This window comes from Sturnus vulgaris, unplaced genomic scaffold, assembly GCF_052056855.1.
Source record: "Sturnus vulgaris isolate bStuVul1 unplaced genomic scaffold, bStuVul1.hap1 Scaffold_141, whole genome shotgun sequence".
NCBI classification, from domain to species: domain Eukaryota; kingdom Metazoa; phylum Chordata; class Aves; order Passeriformes; family Sturnidae; genus Sturnus; species Sturnus vulgaris.
In genome coordinates, this window is record NW_028276063.1 from 581,802 (window position 1) to 604,077 (window position 22,276).

A 22,276-nucleotide genomic window follows, 5' to 3' on the forward strand; every position below is an offset into this window, starting at 1 on the left:
CTGTTCTTGTCCTCTTTCCTGCTGCTGTGGTACTCTCTCTGTCTTTCTTTGATTTGATTTGATTTGCTGTTCTCAGCTTTGCCTTGAACCATTTGCCTGGACTGTCTCCTGGCCTGTCACAGCAAAGTTGCTGCTGGGAGAATTCCAAACTGTCCTTTCTTGTGTGATGTGTTGTGACAATTGATTTTTATTCTTGTGTTTCTTCTTGTCTCTCAGTGTCTGCAGGGCCTGGATTTCCTCCATTCCAACCGGGTGATCCACAGAGATCTGAAGAGCTCCAACATCCTTCTGGGAATGGCTGGCTCTGTCAAGCTGGGTGGGTGTTCGTGGCCAGGCACGGTGCTCCCGGGGTGTGAGTGTGAGGCTCTTTCCAGTGATGGTCAGAGCCCCACAAGTGCTGCTGCTGGCACTGCCCGGCCCCTGCTGCCAGCTGAGAGCGGCTGCCCCGTGCAGAGAGCTCAGGAGAGGAGCAGAGTGTCAGGAGTGGCTTTGCTCTGGGCATGGCCCTTCCAGAGGGACGGGAGTTGGAATCTAAACTGCAAGGGAATCAGTAAAAGCCACTGCATGAACGCTGAGGGTTTATTTAAGGGTCCAGTTCCATCATTCCTTGGCCACAGCCCTGAGGACTTTTCCAGCTGACTTCACTACTGCATTCTCACCTTGAGAGTGGGGAATCTTTGTGCTTGGTTTCCTCATTGCAGCTGTCTTTGACAGTGTTTGTTTCTGTCCTCAGCTGATTTTGGCCTCTGTGCTCAGCTCAGCCCTGAGCAGGACCAGTGCAGCTCCATGGTGGGCACTGCTCACTGGATGGCCCCAGAAGTTGTGACCAGGTCTCCTTATGGCCCCAAGGTGGACATTTGGTCCTTCGGCATTGTGGCCATCGAGATGGTGGAAGGAGAACCTCCTTACTTCAAGGAAACAGGGGCTATGGTAAGAGGCAAATTCTCCAGTGTTTGCAGAGGCCTGTGAGCACAGGCTGACCCTGCACTGGGAGGAGCTGCTGGAGGTTTCTGCATATTGGGAAGGGAATTCCCAGAAGACTCGAGCCTGAACGCAGATGAATATTCTGCAGTCTCCAGCAACAATTTGCTTTGGGTTTCAAATTGTTGCAGCTCTTCTGTCAGTGAGGATGACCTGAAAATGTGAAGCCAGTGTATCAGCTCTAATGTTATCTTGGAAAAAAACCACAAACCAACCCCAAAACCCATCCCCAAACCCAACAAGTTCTCTGAAGGAGTTTCTAAAAGAGGTTTTTAAGAGAGGTTTAAGTTGAACTCCCCCCTGATTTTTCTCACTGGGAAGCTTGTCTAAAACATGAAGATGATTGCTTAACATCCCTGTAGTCCAACCTATTTCCTTCCTAGTCCAAGCTACTTTTCTGTCATCAAGCCTGAGCTTTCAGCAACCCCAACCTCCTGTTCCTTGCCTGGCAATTTCTGGGATGGGGCATCAGGAATTCATTAACTTCAGTGTCAGTGGCACTGCAGACATGTGTTTGATGCAATTTAAAATAACACACGCAGACCACACTGACTCTTGAAAATGGCCTGTAAAGCTGGTGTCCGTATTTGGAGAAGCAAAATGTGCTGTTTCTGATGGAGGTTCCTACTAACAAAGTCAGACAACTAAATGGCCTCTCAAGCAAGATCATTTGGGTGTTGCAATGGCTGTGGCTGCATCAGGGTTTGGGGTTATTGGTTGGCATAGAAAAATGAGCCGTGAGCAGCATGTCTGCCAGGGAGGAAACTGCCCCCGGAGCTGGGGCTGAGTTACCGGGGTCGATGTGAGCAGCTGTGGGTGTGAAGGAAGCTGGCACAGCGCTGCCTTTGCTTTTCCTGCAGGCTCGGGCTCTGATCCGGCAGAACGGGACCCCGCAGCTGCAGGAGCCGCGGCGCCTGTCGGCTCTGCTGCGGGACTTCCTCGAGTGCAGCCTGGACTCGGACGACGAGCGGCGCTTCTCTGCCCAGGAGCTGCTGCAGGTGAGCGCGAAGCGGCTGCAGGGGAAACAGCAGCGCCAGGGAGGGGTTTTCTTGGGGGACCCCCCTCCGATAATCTCCAGCCTCGCTGCTTTTCACACGCAAAGCAAGCAGAATCCTCTCCTGGTTGGGGTTGTCTGGGTCCGTTCGAGGTCATCTGGACCTGGTGACCCACAACGAGCAGGGACATCTTCAAGTGGCTCAGAGCCCTGCCTGACCTGAGCTTGGATGCTTCCAGGGAGGAGGCACCTCCCACATCTCCGGGCACCCTCTGTCAGTGTTTCCCCTGGTAAAAAAATTCCTCCTTAGACCTAATCTGAGCTTGCTTCCGTCTCTGGAGTTTCAAACCATTCCGTTTCGTCCAGGAACTTGACTCTGGAAAGTAATGGTCCATTTCTTTCTTTTTTATCCTTTGGTCAGCACCCATTTTTATCATCAGCCAAGCCTCTCTCCAGCCTGAGCCCTCTGATCGCTGCAGCAAAGCAACCACGGGTGCAGCAGAGGAGATGAAGCACTTGAGAACAGCTTTTTGTTACAGTAGTTAGGACTAGTTAGTTATGGTAGTTAGCACTGCTAGTTAGTTAGGGTCGTTCGGACTGTTTGTTATGGCAGTTTTTTGAATAAAAACTCTCTTAAAACCTCAACACCCTTGTGTGCCTGCCTTCTCCCCCTGTGACTCAGCTGCCCCGAGCAATGCGAGGGGAGAGCGAGCCCAGCCTCGCCCAGAGCTGAGCCCTGGCAGAGCCCAGAGCAGCCTCGGCATCTGCAGAGTCAGCCTGGAAGGAGGCGCTTGGAGCCTCCTCGGCTGCAGCCGCCTCTTGGTTACAAACTGTGCGTGGTGGAAAATGCCACTGGTTCTGCAAGAGGGCAGAAGGGGCCCGGGGAAGGCCCAAGTGCTCCATGCAAGGGAAAAACCCACCCAGTGCTGGAGAAAAAACACGCCTTTATCCCCTCCAAAAATTTAATCCTAAATCAAGTGGAACAGGGGAAAGGGAGGAACCCCGGACCTTCGGGCCCTGCGAACCAAAGCGTCCCGCGGGTGTTGGTTTCTGCTGGGCTCGCTGCCCCCAGCCCAGCTCAGCTCAGCCCAGCCCAGCCCAGCTCAGCTCAGCCCAGCCCAGCCCGGCCCAGCTCGGCCCAGCTCAGCCCAGCCCAGCCCAGCTCAGCTCAGCCCAGCCCAGCCCAGCCCAGCTCAGCTCAGCTCAGCCCAGCCCAGCTCGGCCCAGCTCAGCCCAGCCCAGCTCGGCCCAGCTCAGCCCAGCCCGGCCCAGCTCGGCCCAGCTCGGCCCAGCTTAGCCCAGCCCAGCCCAGCCCAGCTCGGCCCAGCTCGGCCCAGCTCAGCCCGGCCCAGCTCAGCTCAGCCCAGCCCAGCCCGCGGGCAGGGACACGCGTTTGGAGGAACCTGCGAGGGTGAGCAGGTGAGGGGGCTCCGGCAGTGACGGGTGAAAGGAACAGGGTGAATGTGACTTAAACAAACCCTGGGAATCTGCTTGGAAACAGGGCCAGGGACTTGTAGGTAAGAAGGAACGAAAGAGATTGTCACTTCTAGAAAACGGTGCTAATTGACATGGACTGTTGTTCAGCCAAGGCTGTGTTAAATTCTTGAACTAGGGAAAAACAAAGACTTAAGAGAATTATGAATATTGTTTTGTTTTACTAAAAAAAAAAAAAAAAAAAAAAAAAAAAGCAAAAAGGCGTGTGTGTGTGCATAGTGGAGGGGGAGATGGAGTGGACAGATCGAGAAGTCTGAACCTTCCAAGGTACAGTCCCGGGGACAGGGCAGCCACCTCTGTACTGCAGACAGGAACCGGGAACAGTGACACGATCTGACTGTGACCCCCATCCCCTGTGTGGGGACAGGGGAGGGAATGGAGAACAACAGGAAATCCGGGAAGGAGGGAAGGGTGAGGGGAAGATGTTTTCGTAGGAATTATTTTCTCATTCTCTTGCTCTGACTTGTTTGATAATGTTATGAATGACGTTCTATTTTTCCAGTTTATCAAGCAACGAGATTAAATTAAATTAATAGTAACAATTATAAATGGATACAATTAAAGTATTGGAGATGAATACAATCAAAATGCATATATTTGAGAATATAATTTAGTATAATTGAGGTTCATATAAAGCATAAGCAAAACCAACCGGGGATATGGGGAGTGGCTCGCCATTCCTCACATACCAAAGCATCAAGGCCAAAAATCCTATTTATATACTATATGCTACAGAAGTTTCTAGAGAACTCCTCTAGTTTCTATTCCTAAAATGTACATCACTATGTTGTATGGCGCATGCTCTACTAATGGGTTAGGGGGTCTCTCATCCTTTTGAGGGTCTTATTTCCGATGAAGGCTCGTCGTCTTCATCAGTGTCCGCTGTGTGACCTGCAGGTAGTGCATGCCCACTATGTGACTGAGCAGATGTTTTCCATAACAAGATGTGTTGGTTTGAAAGTAAAACCAGTGCGAGACTCCAAGTCAGTAATACAATTTAATAGGAGAAAAGAGAAAAAATAAAATACATGCAATAATATAAAAGAAACAACCACCAACACAGTCAGAAATACAACCTGACACCCTGTCAGTCAGGGTGTTGGTAGCAGTCCCGTTAAATGGTGGCTGCAGTCCTCCTGGATGACAGATGTGGTTCTGTTGAAGCAGTGCTCCTGTAGAAGGTGCAGTTTTCCTCTGAAGATCCAGCGATGATGTGGAAATGGTCCGACTTTCCTCTGGGATCCAGTGGAAAGGTCTGCCTTCACATCCCAAACCCCAGTTTTTTATCTAGGTAGGAAAGGCTTGGCTCCTGCCTCTGGTTGGGACATCTCCCAATGGGATGATGTAATCTTATCAGTCACACAATAGGACTTAATGGCCCATTAACAGAAGATATCTTCTGGAGGAAGGATGGGTTGTGAAAAGATAAGGATGATCATCCCCCCATCTTACCAGATGGCACATCAGCAGAGGATATCTCCCACAGAGATAAGGATCACCACCCCTCCCACATTTTAACAGATGGTGATAGAATACACATTTTTGCATTGTACCCCAGGACACCCTCCCACAACATCTTCTTACCTTATCTGTCTCTTGCACGACTGCATGTCCCTTACCTCCTCACAGCACAGCCAGCAGACTCCATCCCAAACTGCAGCAGACTCTGGGTCAGCCAGCTAACCCACTCTTTTAGAACAACCCAACTCCTTGGGCAGGCACAGATGTTTCCACTCCTCAGTCATCAGTACAGCTGTAATTCATTGGGAGAGATTGCCTTCTGTACTATCCTTTCAATCTGTCTTCCCACTCTGGGGCTCTGTGCTTTCCTTCCTATGGAAAAGAACTGTCATTCTCCTCCAGGTGCCCATGGCCAAAATTGGGATTCCTGTTCCAAATTTCCTTAGATGCAAGGATTGTTCCCAGGTGAAATCTGCCAGGACAGACAGATCTGGCTGCCTTGGCCACCCAGAGGCCACCTCTCATCTGACTTTGAAACACTGGGATCGTGTGGTTTTCTTTCCTATGGGAAAAAAAGCACCTTTCATGTCCAGGCGCCCATAGCCAAAATTGGGAATCCACATCCAGAATTCCCTATATCCAAGGACAGCTCCCAGACAAAAGCTGCCATCGTTGTCAAGTCTGGCTGGCCTTGGCTTCCTAAAGACTGCCTTTCATTTGCCTTTGAAACACTGGGGCTCTGTGCTTTCCTTCCTAATGAGAACAACTCTTCTTCCAATCCTGGCATCCACAACCAAAATTGAGATTCCACCTTTAAAAATCCCTATGTCCAAGGATAGATCCCAGATGAAAGGTACCAGGAAAGACAAGTCAGGCTGGCTAGGCCTAAGGGTGGCCACCTCTCATCTTCTTCCAAAACACGTGGGCTTCTCACTTTCCTTTGCTATGGTGAAACCATCCACCTCGACCAGGCAGCTGTGGTTGAAATTGGGATTCCACCTCCAAAACTCTGTACATCCAAGGATTTCTCCCAAGTGAAAGCTGCCAGGACAGACAGGTCTGGCTGCCCTTTATCTCTTGGGGACTGCCTCATACCTGCTTTTGGAACACTGGGGCTCAGTGCTTTTTTTCCAATGGCAAAAAACATCCCTCTTATCAACGCAGAAATAGCCAAAATTAGGATTCCATCTCTGAAATTCCTTATATCCAAGGATTGCTTTCAGACTAAAGCTGCCAGAACAGAGAGGTCTGCCTGGACTGGGTCTGTGATGGCTGGCTTTCATCTGTCCCTGAAACACTGGTGGTCCATACTTCCCTTCCTATGGAAAAGAGCCATCCTTTTCCTCCAGATGTCCATGTCAATACTGAAATTGGTATTGTACCTCTAAAATTCTGCATATCCAGGTATTACTCCCAGACAAATCTGCAAATACCATCAAGTCTGGCTGTCCTTGGCCTCTGGTGACTGCCCCACATCTGCCTCTGCAACACTGGGGCTCGGTTGTTTCCTTCCTGTGGAGACCATTGTGACACCTTGGGGACTCCGTGGATCCAAGGGGCCATGGTGACACTGTGGGGCCTCGTGGCACCAAGGACATCATTGTGGCCCTGCTGGGCTGCATGGTCCCAAGGGCCCAGTGTGAAGCAGCAGGGCTGTGTGGAACCAAGAGGCCATTGTTGCATTCCAGGGCCTGGTGCAGCCCAAGGGCACCGTGGATCCATGGAGATCATTGTGGCATTGCAAGGCCCCATGGAATCATGGAGACCATGGTGACACTGTGGGGAACCAAAGGGCCATTGTGACCCTGCAGGGCCTCATGGAAGCCAGGGGCCATTGTGACACCTCAGGAGCAAGGAGAACATTGTGACATTACAGGGCCTCATGGAACCAAGGGGACATGGAATGGGTCTGGATGGTTTGGCCTCCTGGGGGCCACAAGGCAGGTCTGGCTGACCCTGGCATGTCGAGGGCTGCCTCTCATCAGCCTCTGGAGCACTGGGGCTCTGTGCTTTCCTTCCTAGGGAAATAAACCATCCCTCTTTCCTGCTGCCCAAGGCTGAAATTGCTACTCCCCCTAAGAAAATCTCTATCTGCAAGGGTTCTTCAAGCCAAAATCTGCCAGGACAGACAGCTCTGGCTGGCCTTGGCCTCCTGCAGGCAGTCTCTCATCTGCCACCAAACATGGGGCTCTGCGTTTTCCTTCCAGTGGAAAAGAACTGCCCTTCTCACCGAGGTGTCAATGGCCAAAACTGGGATTCTACAGCTAAAATTCCATCTATCCGAGGACTGCACCCAGAAAAATGTAGCCAGGACAGACAGGTCCTGCCTTGTTGTCTGGTGATTTTCTTAGACTATGAGCAGAATGTTCTCTTTTGCCAAGACCTTGAAGAGGGCCCAGAGATCTCCCCAGGTGGGGTTTGGAGGCTGCAAGCATAGGAGCACTGTGTAGGGGCAAAGGAACTCAGTGCTCAGTGGAGTGGAGACTGAGGAGAGCAAAGGAGAGCCCTGGGAGGGGTTGAAGGTCAGTTTCAGAGACGGTGGATCCTTTTGATATAGCAGAAAACAGCCTGAGAAAGAATGAATGCCAAGGGAAATTGATGAAGGCCAGACTGGACACAAGGAGAAAGGAATTTCTCTCCCAGGGCAGGGCTGTGGTGCAACCCGTCCCCCAGAAGGAGTGTGGGGCAGCCCAAGGCTTTGTGTGGGCAGGCAGAGGCAGGCAGGAGGCAGAGCTGTCAGCAAAGGAAGGGGCCAGCGAGGTGGGGCAGCCGGGGGATGACGACAGCCTGCAGGGACAGAGGCGCAGGGCATGGACACCGTAGGACAGCCTGGGCTGCAGAGGGCACAGGGATGGGCAGCAGCTGAAAGGCCCTGACACAGCCAACTCCTGCAGCACTTGGGCCATGCACGCTGGCCCTGGGCCTGAGGCCAGCAGGGGACAAGTGAGCCTTGCTGTGCTGGGGCCTCATTGCCTCCTTGTCCCTGCTCAGCAGCCTGGCAGGGGCCGCCCCATGGTGCTGCCCTTGGCATTGCACATGCCCAGAGCCCAGTGGCCCGGGAAGAGCCCTGAGCAATGAGGGAGGGACAGGATGTGCCTTGCCAGGGGCTGGGGCTCAGCCCTTGGCCCTTTGCATTCCTGAAACACATCCAGGTTTGCTCAGCATCACAGACACCTTTCCCTTGTTTGTCCCCCCTGCCATCACTGCCTCCAGTGTTCTGCTCGAACTGTGTGATAAATGTGATTCGTGCTAATTAAATTGTAACTATATTAACAAAATTTTATTTAGATCAACAGAAGACAATTGTTACAGAGTGAGAGGGTAAGAGTGTTGGAGGGAATAGTAGAAGGACAATGGTCTGACAAGCAGCATCAAGAAATAGAGTTTCAACCTTGAAATGGGCCAAGATGAGACGATTCCAGGCATGGGATTTAATTAGAGTCTTATGGAAAACATCTGTTCAGTCACATAGTGAGCATGCACTACCTGCAGGTCACAGCTCGGTCATTGATGAAGACGACGAGCCTTCATCAGAAATAAAACCCTCAAAAGGATGAGAGACCCCCTAACCCATCAGTAGAGCATGCTCCGTACACACAGTGACGTAGACTTTAGGAATAGAAACTAGGAGGAGTTTTCCAGACACTTGTGTAGCATATAGTATATAAGGGGGATTGTTAGCCTTGATGCTTTGGTACGTGAGGAGGGGCGAGTCCCTCCCCGTATCCCCGGTTGGGGGGGCCCTCCCTGGTCGGTTTTGCTCATGCTTTATATGAACCTCAATTATACTAAATTACTCACTGCCAAATTTTACTTATCCTAAAATATATGGATTCAATACTTCGATTGTATTGATCTCCAATACTTTGATTGTGTACAATTATAATTGTTACTATTAAAAATTTGCTGCTACATTTAATCTCGTTGCTTGATAAATTGGAAAAATAGAATATCATTCATAACCATAGGGACCCCAAAAAACTTTTAGGGGAACCTCCAAAATTATATTTGAGGAGCCCAGAATTTCAAAACTTCTCAATAGGGACCTAAAAAGTCCCATGTTTGGACCCAAAATTCTAAAAAAATCCCAGTGGAGACCACACAATTCTCCATATAGGCCCAAAAATTCCCAACAGACAATCCAAAATTCCCTTTAATTACCCCAACGTTTCCTTATGGGGAGCCCAAAGTTCCCAAGAGACCTCCACATTTGCTTTAAGGACCCCAAAATTCCCGAAAGTTCTCAATAGGAGCCACAGAATTCCCTACAGGAACCCCAAGAATTCCCTGGATAGAGCACAAAATTCCCAAGAATTCCCTTTAAGAACCACAAAATTCCCTGTAGAGACCCTGAAATCCCCCTGGACCCTATAGATCCCCTACAGACCTCCCAGACCCCTTTTAAGAATCTCCCAGACTCCCCAAAATCCCCTATAGACAAACACAAATCCCCTATAGAGATCCCCAGTCCCCTACAGATCCCCTATAAACCTCCCAGACCTTATTTAAGGATGCCCCAGAGCTCCTCAAATCCCCTACAGACAAGCCCAAATCCCTTATACAGACCCCCAGAACACCCCCAGCGCCGTAAAACCACCCCGGTTCCCTATAGATCCCCTATAGACCACCCAAACCCCCGTTAGGGACCCTGCAGAGCATCCCAAATCCCCTACAGACAAGGCCAAATCCCCTATAAAGTCCGTATAAGTCCCCCAGAACCCCCCCAGGACCGTAAAATCCCAAGTAGTGTATAGATGCCGTATAGATCTATCAATCACCCATAAGAGACCCCCCAGAGACCCCAAATCCTCTATTAGCAAGCCCAAATCCTCTATAGAAATCCTCAGACCCCCCCTCAGTCCCCAATAGATCCCCTATAGATCCCCTATGGATCCCCCCCAGCCCCACCGTAGCTCTCGGACATGCTGAAGCCGGGCAGGCAGACAGGGAGCAAAGATGGCGGCGCCCGGAAGGCACCTCCGAGTGTTCTGAGCATGCGCGAGAGGAACGCGCCCTGAGATGGGCGGGGCTTGGAGGGGAAAGGGGCGTGGTGAACACAGGGGCTCGGTCAGAAAGAAAGGGGCGAGGCTAAAGATAGACGGGGCTGTGACTAGAAAGGGGCAGGGCCAGGGAAAGGGCGGGAACTGTGAGGGGAAAGGGGCGGGGCCAAGGAAAGGGCAGGAACTGTGAGGGAAAGGGGCGGGGCCAAGGAAAGGGCAAGAACTGTGAGGGGAAAGGGGCGGGGCCAAGGAAAGGGCAGGGACTGTGAGGGAAAGGGGCGGGGCCAAGGAAAGGGCGGGGACTGTGAGGGAAAGGGGCGGGGCCAAGGAAAGGGCGGGGACTGTGAGGGAAAGGGGCGGGGCCAAGGAACGAGCGGGAACTGTGATGGGAAGGATCCAGGCCAAAGGGCCACGCAGTCCTAAAAGGCTCTGGTTTGGCTTATAATCTCCAAGAAAAGATCAGAAATCCAGCCTAAATCTACCAGGTTTGGGCTAAAATCAGCCAAACAGGCCTCAACTCCACACAAAGGCGATCTAAAATCATACACATGAGCCTTGCAGAGTCCAAATGTGGCCTAAAATCCAGCCTAAACCTGCCCAGTTTGGTATAAAATCACCCAAATAGGCCTAAAATCTTTGGGACCAAGACTGTCACAAGAAATGGCACCAGCACCAAGAATGAGACCAAAATCAGAATGGACACCGAGACCAAGAGTGAGAACAGATCCAACACCAGAACTGAGACCAACATCACTCTAGCACTGGAACTAGGACTAGGACCAAGACTGAGACTGTGACCAGCACCAGAACTGGCACTGGAACCAAAATTGAGGCTCACACTGACACAGGAACCGGCACTGGGAGAGCTCCAGAATGGCTCTGGTACCAGCACTGGCATTGGGAGAACTCCAGGACTGAGACAGAGTGGGACCAGAACAAGCACTGAGACTGACATCGGCACCAACACCGAGACTGGCACCTCTCTGGGACCGGGCCTGAGGCTGAGATTGGCACTGGGAGCACAACAGGATCAACACCAGCACCAACACTGGGACCGAGACCACTCCACGAATTAGACCAAGACCAAGAGTGAAACAAGAACCGGCACTGGCACTGAGACTGGCACCGCTGTAGGACTGAGAATGAGACCCAGACCAGCACTGGGACAGAGACCGACACCGGCAGCGCTCCGGGATCTCCGCGTTCACTCCGGGGAGTTTTGGCTGCGCCCCCGCACGGGACTGGGCAGGACCAGGAGGGACCCCTGGGTGGGGTGGGACAGCCTCGGTTCCCATCGTTCTGGTGCAGCCATCCCAGTCCATATGGTCCCAGTCCACGTGATCCCAGTTTGTACAATCCCAGTCCATGTGATCCCAGTCTGTACAATCCCAGTCCATGTGATCCCAGTCTGTACAATCCCACTGTGTTTGGCCCTGATCCAACTGGTCCCAGTCTGTGCAGTCCCAGTCTGCAGGATCCCAGTCCATGTGATCCCAGCCCCCATGATCCCAGTCTGGATGCTCCTGCATGGCTCACACTGCCAGGGTCTGGAATTCCAGTTCCCAGCCACAAAAAGATGTTCCTGCCCTTGAAGGCAAAGCTCTTCAGAAGGGGCCAAAAGCCAAGTGCAGCAAGATCTTACAGGGACATTTCACTGCCAGCCTTCCTAACTTCACCCATGGCTGTTGGAGCTCCTGCACTGGGAATTAAATCAGGGGAGGGTCTTTGGTGGGAGCTGCCCTGGATCAAGGGAGACCCTGAGACAGAAACAGAGCAGGCAGGGAGAGGCAGGAGAGAAAGGAGGACACAAACACAATCAGATGAGAAGGTGCCACTGAAAACAGAACTGCAACTGACTGGAAGTGAATGGGACAGAAATCAGGAATTGTGAAACTTTTATTTACTATCAAATCCATACCTTGGCAGCCAGCCCCACACAATCCCAATCCCAGCGCTCCAAATTTGGATCCCACTTCTCCCAATCTCCTTCCAACCCCTTCTCACCCTGGTGGCTGTGGAATCCAGTAAGGTTCCTGGGGAATTGATTTGTTTTGAGGATCCACTTTGCAGTTGGATTGAGCCATTTTGGATTAAAATTGAGGTACTTTCAGAGGGATTTGAGAGGTTTTTAGGTGACCTAAATCCTCTTGGCTTTTGGTGTGAAAAGAAATGGAGAAGAGAGAAAAACTAAGGCCAAAACAAAAGGATAACCAGCCAGGTGTCTTCCCCAGATGGATCCCAGGGAATGTGGGTCACCAGGGCTCAGCTCAACATGAGTTCTGCAGTGGGGGATGGAGTTGGAGCAGCACACAAGATTTTCTTGCACTAGGGGTATTTACAGGGATTGCATTAATGCTGCCTCTGTTGGTGTCTGTTCAAAGCTGAGCTCTGAGAGAAGTTCGTCCCACACTCAGGATACTCAAAGGGGCTCTCCCTGGTGTGGATCTTTCGGTGGCACATCAGGTTGGAACGCTGCCTGAATCCCCAAAACTTTATGGCCTTTTCCCAGTATGGATTTTCTGGTGGCAGATTAATTTGTCACACACAATGAAGATCTTCCCACTCTCCTCACACTCGTGGAGCCTCTCCCCAGTGTGGATGCGCCGGTGTCTGGTGAGGTGGGAGTTTCGCCTGAAGCCCTTCCCGCAATCAGAGCACTGGAAAGGCCTCTCCTCCCTGTGTGTCTGGAAGTGCCAGAGGAGATGGGAGCTGGAGTAAAACCTCTTCCCACACTTGGAACACTCGTAGGGTCTCTCCCCAGTGTGCATCTTTTGGTGGCAGATTAGATGGGAACGCTGCCTGAAGGCCTTCCCACACTCCCCACACTGATATGGCCTTTTCCCAGTGTGGATGTTCTGGTGGTGGATCAATGTGTTGCGCTCAGTGAAGCTCTTCCCACACTGCTCACACTTGTAGGGCCTCTCCCCAGTGTGGGTCCTCTGGTGGCGGATCAGGCTGGAGCTGTCCCTGAAGCTCTTCCCACACTCCTCACACTCGTGGGGCTTTTCCCCGGTGTGCAAGTGCTGGTGCGTGACAAGAGTGGCGTTGTGCCTGAATCCCTTCCCGCAGTTGGGACAGCGGAAGGGCCTCTCATCTGTGTGAATCCGCTGGTGCTGGAGAAGATTGGAGCTGGTGGGAAACCTCTTCCCACATTCAGAACACTCATAGGGCCTCTCCCCAGTGTGGACACTTTGGTGGCTGATCAGGTGGGAACGCTGCCTGAAGCCCTTCCCACACTCCTCACACTTGTATGGTCTTTTCCCAGTGTGGATGTTCTGGTGGCAGATCAATGTGTTGCGCTCAGTGAAGCTCTTCCCACACTGCCCACACTCATAGGGCCTCTCCCCAGTGTGGATCTTCTGGTGGCGGATCAGGCTGTTCCTCCATCTGAAGCTGATCCCACACTCCGAGTACTTGTGGGGCTTCTCCCCATCACCAATCTGCTCATGGACCACCAGCTCCAAGCTCTGGCTCCATCTCCAGCTGCCCCCCCGGCCCAGGCTGGGGCTTTCCTCCTCAGATCCCCGCCATCTGCGTTTGCAGCCCCTCCTCGTGCGGGATCTCCGTGGCTTTTCCTCCCCGTTGCATTCCTGCGCCGTGGAGCCACTCCAAACGGCCTCTTCCACGAGGTTCTGCCGCGGGGATTTGTCCTCCCTGCTCTCCGTGCTCAGCTCCTTGTCTGGGGCAGGAAGGACAAGCAGAGGATGGGATTTGCCTCCGTGCCAGAGGGAAGGGGAAGGAGATCCCCCCAGCGCGTCCCCGGCAGGACGGTGTCAGCAGCGGGGTTGTCCTGCAGCCGGGGGCCGTGCTGGGCTGGGAGATGGAGCAGGACAGAGGGGGAAAGGGGCACTGACTTCCTCCTCACCTGCCTGCGGCTCCCAGGCCATCTTCATCTTCCTCGCAGCCTCCTCCTTCTCCATCGGGCCAAGGGTTGGGAATGGGAAATCCTGGTTTGGGGAAAAACAAGGGATGTGTGCGTTGTGTTGCGGGTTCCTCCTGCCCAACTCCATCTCTACAAGTCCCCGAGCATCTCGGGTCCATAAAACCTCCCAAACACCAACATTCAGCCCTGAAAATGCCTCCCAGGGGTTCCTGGGAATGGTCCCTCCCCTTTGGTGTTTGGGGGTTCCCCCCTGTCTCAGCTACTGGGGGTCACGCTTGTATTGGGGGTCCCCCATCTACTCGGTCCCCGCCCTCCCCAGGCTGCTGGGAGTCCCAGCAATCCAAAAAGTTCCCCCCTCTTCCCTCTCCCCATTTAGGGATGCTGGGTGTTTTTGGGGTCCCTTCTCCCCTTATTTTCTGCTTTGGGGTGCAGGGGGTCCAGGGAGTCCCCCCTGCCCCTCTCCAGGCTGTTGAGGGTTCCAAAATCCCGGCGCTCCCCCCTCTCTGGGCTCCCCACTTTGGGGTCCTGGGGGACACAGGGCTCTGCTCCTCCAGATTCCCGGGGTTCCCTGATGTCCTGGTATTGCCCCTCTCCACTCTCCCCACTCTGGGGGTCCCCAGGTTCCCCCCTCTGGCTCTCCCTCGTGGTCTCGCAGCCCCCGGCTCTGGGCTGGAGGTGACGGTGCCCAACTAGGGCAGACACAACCCCCACTGCAGGGGAGACCCCTCATCCCCCTGCTCTCTACCAGGGCTCTGCTGCCACAGCCACAAGAACACCCCAAAAACACCTCCTGGGGACCCACCAGTGTCCCCTCAAGGGGCATTTTCTGCTCAGCTTTGCAGTTCTGCATTCTCCAAACATCCCTTCAAAATAAACCCAACCCAGGGACCCCCTGGGATATCTGGGCCGAGCTCCCCCTCCCCAGTCACCTGTGGGGGCGATGGTCCCATGGATGGGGGACCTATGAATTCAGGGAGCGCTCGACCTCCTTCCTCCTCCTCCTTTTCTTGATCCTCCTTTGTCTTTCCTCTTCCATCCCTCCTCCTCCTCCTCCCTAACTCTCCCTCCTTCCCCTGCTTCCATCCCTTCTCGCTCTCCTCCTTCATCCCTCCTCTTCCATCCCTCCTCCTCCTCCCCCAGGAGTACCGACACCCTCGGGGCCGTTCCCGAAGCCCTCGCAGCCCGCGGGAGGAGCGGGGATGGAGCCGGGACAGGTCGGGATGGGCAGCGCGGGGCTCTCGGCTGCTCCCACCCGCTGGGGCTGGGGGAAACCTTACTGGGGACACTGGGAGCCACTGGGAATGACTACGAGCATGCTGAGAGCAACTGGGATATACTGGCAGTGTCTGTCACCTTACTGGAGTGACTGGAACCACAATGGGAAAAACCAGGACCATGCTGGGAGAACTTGTAACACACTGAGGGATACTGGGGAGTCAGTGGGAGCTACTACTCTATACTGGGGGCAACTGAGCATGACTGGGATCATGCTGGGAGGGACTGGGATCATCTATGGAGTGACTGGGACTATGCTAGGGGCACCTAGGATCGCACTGGAACTGGGAGCAACTGGAACCATGCTGCGGGAGACTGGCATCTTACTGGATCATACTGGCAGACACTGGGACTGCACTGAGGGTGACTGGGAGAGGCTGTGAGCAACCGGGATCAGTCTGGAAGCAGCTGAGGACAACTGGGAGTGATTGGGAACGTGCTGGCGGCAACTGGGATACACTGGGAGAGACTGAAACCACAGTGAGGGGAAATGAGAGTAACTGGAACTAGCTGGAATCATACTGGGAGTGACTGGAATAGTACTGGGAATATGCGAGAATGACTGGGATCATACTGCAAGCAGACTGGGAGTGACAGGAAAAGTGCTGGCCACAACTGGAACCATATTGGGAGTAACTGGGAGCAACTGGGCCCACAATGGGAGTGACAGAGAGTCACTCTGGGCATGACTGGAATAATACTGGGAGGATCTGCGAGTGACTGTGGTCATACTGGAGATAACTGGAACCGTATTTGGGGGGGACTGGGTACAGCAGATTGTACTGGGAGAGACTGGAACCATACTGGGAGTGACTGGGTGCAATTGGGCCCAGACTGGGAGTGACAGGGAGCATGGACAACTGAGAGAAACTGGGATCGGGCTGGATACAATTGTCAGTAACTGGGAAAGACTGGAATCATTCTGAGCGAACTGGAACCTTACTGGGGCAACTGGGATATAATGAGAGTGTCTGTAACCGTACTGGGGGAACTGGAATCACACTGGGTATAGCTGGGACAAAGCTGGGGACAGCTGGTGCCATACTGGGGAGACTGGAACCACACTGGGGGACACTGGCAGAAAGTGAGACATTGCTGAGAGAGACTGGGGCTATTCTAGAGATTATCCTGGTAAGAACTGGGAGAAACTGGAACTGTTCTGGCAGCAACTGGGATCATACTGGGATCAAAGTGAGAGCACCTGGGTACATGCTGGCTGAGACTGGGATCACTTCAAGGGTGACTGGAATCATACTGGGATGGACTGGCAGTGGCTGTGAACAACTGGAATCCTGCTGAAAGCAGCTGGGAAGAAGTGAGAGTGACTGGCACCATGCTGGGGGTGACTGGGATATACTGGGAGAGACAGGCAGGCACAGGGATTATACTGGAGGCTACTGGGGTCATGCTGGCATTGACAGGGAGCAACTGGGACCACACTGGGGACCACTGGCATCAGACTGGGAGTAACTGGAATTAGACTGCAAGTGATGGGGATCATACTGGGATCATACTGGGAGTGTCTACAGTCATACTGGGATTAGAGTGGATGTGGCTGGACCCTGACTCTGGGTTACTGGGAGCTACCCGGCCCATGCTGGGAGCACATTGCACACACACTGGGAGCAACTGGGAATCAAACTGGGGGCAAGTGATCCATGCTGAGGTAACTGGGAGTGCCTGGGAAGGACTACAAGATTGTTCAGGGCAACTGGGATATACTGGGAGAGTCTGAAATATAGGGGTGGTGACTCGGACCTAAGTGGGAGCGACTGGGAATGTCCTGGGGGAAAAACTGGGACCGTGCTGGGGCAACTGGGGGAAGTGTCAGTCACTGGGACCCTGCTGGCAGAGACTGGCATCATAATGGACTCATACTGGGATTGTACTGGGAGTGACTGGGACTGTGCTAGGGGAAACTGGGAGAACTGGGAACACACTGGAGCAAAATGGGAGCAATTGGGACCGAGCTGGGGGCAATTGCATCATAATAGGAAATGACTGGGAGTGACTGGGCTCATACTGGGACTTCCGAGGAAACTGGAACCACACCGGGGGAGCAACTGGGCTCATACTGGGAGCAACTGGGCTGATACTGGGAGCGACTGGGCTCATATTGGGAGCAGCCACTCCTGGCTCCCGCACCCCCGAACCCCTTTCCCGGCAATGCCGCCCCTCCAGCCCCAGCACCCCCCGCCGGGGTCCCGGCAATCCCAGGGGTCCCCCCCTCTCGGGCTCCCCGCTTTGCCCTTCTGGGGCTCTCCTGTCTCTGGGCTCCCGCTCAGGGAAGCCGCGGCTCTCCCGGGGCTCCCCCAAACCGGTGTCCCCCCGCCGATCCCGCCGCTCCCCACCTGGCCCCGGCACAGCTCGCAGGGCCCGGCCCGGGAAGCCCAACCCCCACCGCGGGGGGACCCGCATCCCCCCGGGCCCCGCCGGGGCTCTGCCGGCACCCACCGGGACCCCCAAAAACACCTCCCGGGGACCCCCCGATGTCCCCCCGAGGGCCATCTGCGCCTCTGCAGCCCTGCAACATCCAAATATCCCCCCCAAAAATAACACCAAACCCAGGGACATCCCCGGGATATTCGGGGCGAGCTCCCCCTCCCCGGGCACCTGCGGGATGAGGGGCGATGGTCTCGGGGGGGGCTGCGAGTTCAGGGAGCTCCGGGGCCGCGCGCTTGATTCGCTCCTTCTCTGCTCCTGCTTCCTGCTGCCGCTCCGCCTCTTCCTCCCTCCCTCCTCCTCCTCCCCCGTTCCGAGCCCCGAACTGGGAGGGGATGGGGCAAGGAAAGGGCGGGAAGTGTGAGGGGAAAGGGGCGGGGTCAAGGAAAGGGCGGGAACTGTGAGGGGAAAGGGGCGGGGTCAAGGAAAGGGCGGGAACTGTGAGGGGAAAGGGGCGGGGTCAAGGAAAGGGCGGGAACTGTGAGGGAAAGGGGCGGGGCCAAGCAAAGGGCGGTCAATTCTGACAGACAGAGGCCACATGGAACTCAAGGGCCACAGAAATATTGCCAGGCATTCTAGAAACAAGACACCTCTGTGGCAGACAAAGGCCTCATGGGGTCTAGGAGATCTCTGTGTCACAAAGGAATCTCATGGAAGCCACAGGCAGTTGTGACATGGCATGGCCTCATGGAACCCTTTTGCCATTGGGACATTGCCAGCTCTTGTGGAATCCAGTGCCCATTGTGACACAGCACAGCCTCATGGAAACATGGGCACCATTGTGACACAATGGAATCTCATGGCAGCAAGTGTCAGTTGTCAACACAGCACAGCCTGATGGAACCCAGGGGCAAGGGGGACCCTGCCATGGCTCGTGGAAGCAAGGGGCCATTGAGACACAGCGAGGCCTCTTGGAACCCAGGAGAACATTGTGGGGCAATGAAATCTCACAGAAGCAAGGTCCAATTTTGACAGTGTGTCCTAACAATGATCTCCTGGCTTCCATGAGGCCCCGCTGTGTTTACAATGGACACTTGGCTCCCCAGGATCCCATGGTGTCACTGTGCTCTCCTGTGATTCACGAGGCTGTGCTGTGTCACAATGGACACTTGCTTCCTCCGAGGCTGGAGATGTCCCAGAGGCACCGGGTTTCCATCAGGCCATGCTTTGTCACAATGGGGCCCTGGTTCCCTGAGAACCCATTGCAGACTTGGGCCTATTCAGGATGTAGATATGGGAAATTCTAAACCAGGTCCTGAATTTCTAAGTGAAGAATCCCTTTAAAACAAAATAATCCAGAAAGGATAGACATACTTCAGGAAAATTTCTTGAAGGCAAAGGAGCAGACTGACTCTATGTGCCAAAACATAAGCCAGCAAGGACAATAACTGGCCTGGTTGCACATGGAGCTTTTGCAGGAACTCAGGGGGAAAAAGGGGCTACATCAACTTTGGATAGAGGGGCAGGAAACTCAGGAAGTGTTTAAGGATGTCGCTAGGTCATGCAGGAAGAAAATCAGAGAGGTGAAAGATTAATTAGGACCTAACCTGGCCAACTCTGTGAAGGACAATAAAGATGCTTTTATAAATACATGAATGGCAAAAGCAGATACAAGGAAAACCTCAACTTCTACTTGGGAGGATATGGTTACCAGAGATGAGGAAAAGGCTGAGATACTCAAGCCCTTCTTTCCCTCAGTCTTCAACAAGAAGACAGCTTGTCCTTACAAGTGTAATCCTTTGGTGACAGATGGGGACAGGGAGCAGAAGAGACCCCCTGTAATCCTGGAGGAAGCAGCTGGGGACCTGCTGAGCCACTCAGATGCTCACAGGTGTCTGTGGGAGCAGATGGGACCCATCCCAGGGGGATGAGGGAGCTGCTGGATGAGCTCCCCAAGCTGCTCTCCATCATTTCTCATCAGTGCTGGCTCAGCAGGGAGGTGCCAGAGGACTGGAGGTGCCAATGTGAGCCCATCCCCAAGAAGGGCTGGAAGGAGGATGTGGGGAACTGCAGGCCTGTCAGCCTGACCTGGGTGCCTGGTGAGGTGATGGAACAGATCACCTTGAGTGCCATCACAGGGCACCTCCAGGCTGGCTGAGGGATCAGAGCCAGCCAGCGTGGATTTCAATATCTGCATTGATGATCTGGATGAGGGCATTGAGTGCAGCATCAGCAAATGTGCAGATGGCACCAAGCTGGGTGTGAGTGTGGATCTGCTGGAGGGCAGGAGGGCTCTGCAGAGGGGCCTGGACAGGCTGGATCCAGGGCCCAAATCCAGCAAGGTGAGGTTTAACAAGACCAAGTGCTGGGTCCTGCACTTTGGCCACAACAAGCCCAGCAGTGCTCTAGGCTGGGGACAGAGTGGCTGGACAGCAGCCAGGCAGAAAGGGACCTGGGGGCACTGATGGACAGCAGGCTGGACATGAGCCAGCAGTGTGCCCAGGTGGCCAAGAAGGCCAGTGGCTCCTGGCCTGGAGCAGGAATGGTGTGTCCAGCAGAACCAGGGCAGTGATTCTTCCTCTGTGCTCAGCTCTGGTTGGGCAGCACCTCGAGTGCTGTGTCCAGTTCTGGGGACCCAATTTAGGAAGGACATGGAGGGGCTGGAGTGTGTCCAGAGAAGGGCAACAAGGGGTCTGGAAAACAGGTCCTGTGAGGAGTGGTTGAGGGAGCTGGGGTTGTTTATCCTGGAGAAGAGGAGGCTCAGAGAGACAAAGTGGTGTCAGGGCACAGGCTGGGCTTGATGATCTCCAAGGTCTTTTCCAACCTTGCTGATTCTGTGATTCTCTGAAACCACCCCTGGAGCAGTTGCAGGATGAGCCCTGGGCCTCCTCTTCACAAGGTCCAGCAGCTCAGGTCCCTCAGCTCCTCCACCCCAGCCCCAAAGCCCATCCTATCAGTCCTGCAGAGCCTCCCCAGCCCCTCCTCATTGCCCACAATAGGGAGCCCCACACCCAGACACAGCAGCCCAGATGTGCCCCCCTGGCCTGTGGTGCCTCTGGCAAGGGAGCAGCACCTGACACTGCAGGACCCTGGAGACAATTCCTGCAGCACTTGTAGGATGATCCTGCTCCCCAAGAGATGTTCCCATGGTGCCAGCTCAGGAACTGAAATGGGGAGTGGGGCCAGAGAAGAAGGGACAAACAAGGAGGGGCTGTTTGAATGGGAGTGGACAGGGGTGGGCAAGAAGAAGCAATCTGGATCAGGAAAGAGGAAAGAAAGCAAAAGTGAATCAAAGGAAATGCTCAGGGCAGTTTGGGGGTGGCTGCCAGGCAGCCCTGGCTCTGAGCAACAACATCTGCAGTAGGACAGGAAACTCACAGCTCATGGGAACAAACTTTCTGGCTGACTCCAGAGGCCACGACAAAGCTGAGTGGTTTCCCTGCCGTCCCCCAGCCCTTGCTGGCCCCAGGGGCTGATGGCATTTGTGCTCACTCAGCTCCATGTCCCCACAGCAGCCCCATGGAGGTGCTGACCCTGCTGTGTGCAATGCAAACAGGGGCTCCTGAGCCAGTGCTGCCGTGTGTGTGCCTGCAAGGATGCGGCTCCTGTGTGAGCTGGGAGAGAGGCCAGGGCTGCAGAGGGGGGATGTTGTTGGCAGGTGCATGAGGACGCTCTGGGACACTGCCCAGGGGTGTCCAGCACAGTGGGGATGGATCAGCCCCTGCTCTGCTGCTCCTTGCCAGGGTGTCCCCCTTGCAGGGAGCTTGCAGAGCACCAGCCATGCTGTTTGCCCCCAGCCTGCCCACGGCCAGCCTGGGGCTGCTCCCGGGGCTTTTCTGTGCTCAGCATTGGGCTGGCCAAGTGTTGTGGAGAGAGCCTGGCCAAGGAGCCTGGAGCCCCCAGGCCCTGCCCTGAGGCGTCAGCTCTGCCCCAGCAGTGCCCATGGCCTGTCCCTGCTGCAGCCCCGGCACTGCCACCCCCAGGGCTGTGCCCGGTCCCCAGAGCACTCAGGCCCTGCAGCAACACGAGGGCCAGGAGGGCAGCGGGGCAGTGGCACGGGAGCAGCACTGGCAGCACCAAGTGCTGCTGCTGCTGGGCACAGCTGCTGTGCCAGCACTGATCTGCCCCCAGCTCTGCACACAGACATTGCTGCTGCAGCTCCAGAGAAGGGAACAGAAGGGGCATCTCTGGAGAAAACTTTGCTGGGAGATCCTTAATTCATTAAAGCCACCGAGGCCACAGCTCCTCATTAACAGTCTCTGGCTACAGGGAATATGGAGAGAACCAAAATGAGAAATGGCACAATGATGTTTATTTGTGGACAATATTTCACCAGTAAAAGAAAGGGAAAAAAACCGCGCCAGCAAATCAACAAGAACTATCAAAAATTACTTTTATTAGAAGTGATTTGCATAATTTTGCCAACAGTTCAGTGCTCCTGAAAGCATCCAATCATCAGTGTCCACACTGCAGCCTTGAGCTCCTGATTCCTCAGGCTGTAGATGAAGAGGTTCAGGGCTGGAGGCACCACTGAGTACAGAACTGACAGTGCCAGGTCCAGGGATGGGGAGGAGACTGAGGGGAGCTTCAGGTAGGCAAATGAAGCAGTGCTGAATAACAGAGAGACCATGGCCAGCTGAGGGAGGCAGGTGGAAAAGGCTTTGTGCTGTCCCTGCTCAGAAGGGATCCTCAGCACAGCCCTGAAGATCTGCACATAGGAGAAAACAATGAACACAAAGCGTCCAGAAGCTAAACAGACACTAACAGCAAGAAGCCCAAGTTCCCTGAGATAGGATTTGGAGCAGC

The 22,276-nt window shown here is 54.1% G+C and overlaps 2 protein-coding genes across 2 annotated transcripts in view; one reads left to right on the forward strand and one right to left on the reverse strand.

Annotated features, from left to right (window-relative positions):
* The window catches only part of LOC148219388 (uncharacterized), a 198,893-nt gene that overhangs the window by 135,065 nt on the left and 41,552 nt on the right, over nucleotides 1–22,276 (forward strand). The gene's annotated exons all lie outside the window — the stretch shown is intronic.
* LOC148219391 (uncharacterized) lies at nucleotides 11,809–14,053 on the reverse strand. Its single transcript, XM_088157629.1, has 2 exons — nucleotides 13,796–14,053; nucleotides 11,809–13,609 (listed from the first exon to the last, which is right to left on the reverse strand). Exons 1-2 carry the CDS (start codon nucleotides 13,938–13,940, stop codon nucleotides 12,423–12,425), a joined length of 1,332 nt encoding a protein of 443 aa, XP_088013755.1. The 5' UTR covers nucleotides 13,941–14,053; the 3' UTR covers nucleotides 11,809–12,422.

Bases quoted from the DNA above. Each gene is read 5' to 3' on its own strand.
- LOC148219391 (XM_088157629.1), bottom strand. From the start codon at position 13,940: ATGGAGTTGGGCAGGAGGAACCCGCAACACAACGCACACATCCCTTGT. The intron at 13,610-13,795 runs GTGAGGAGGAAG...TTCCTGCCCCAG, and splicing joins GGCCTGGGAGCCGCAGGCAG to ACAAGGAGCTGAGCACGGAG.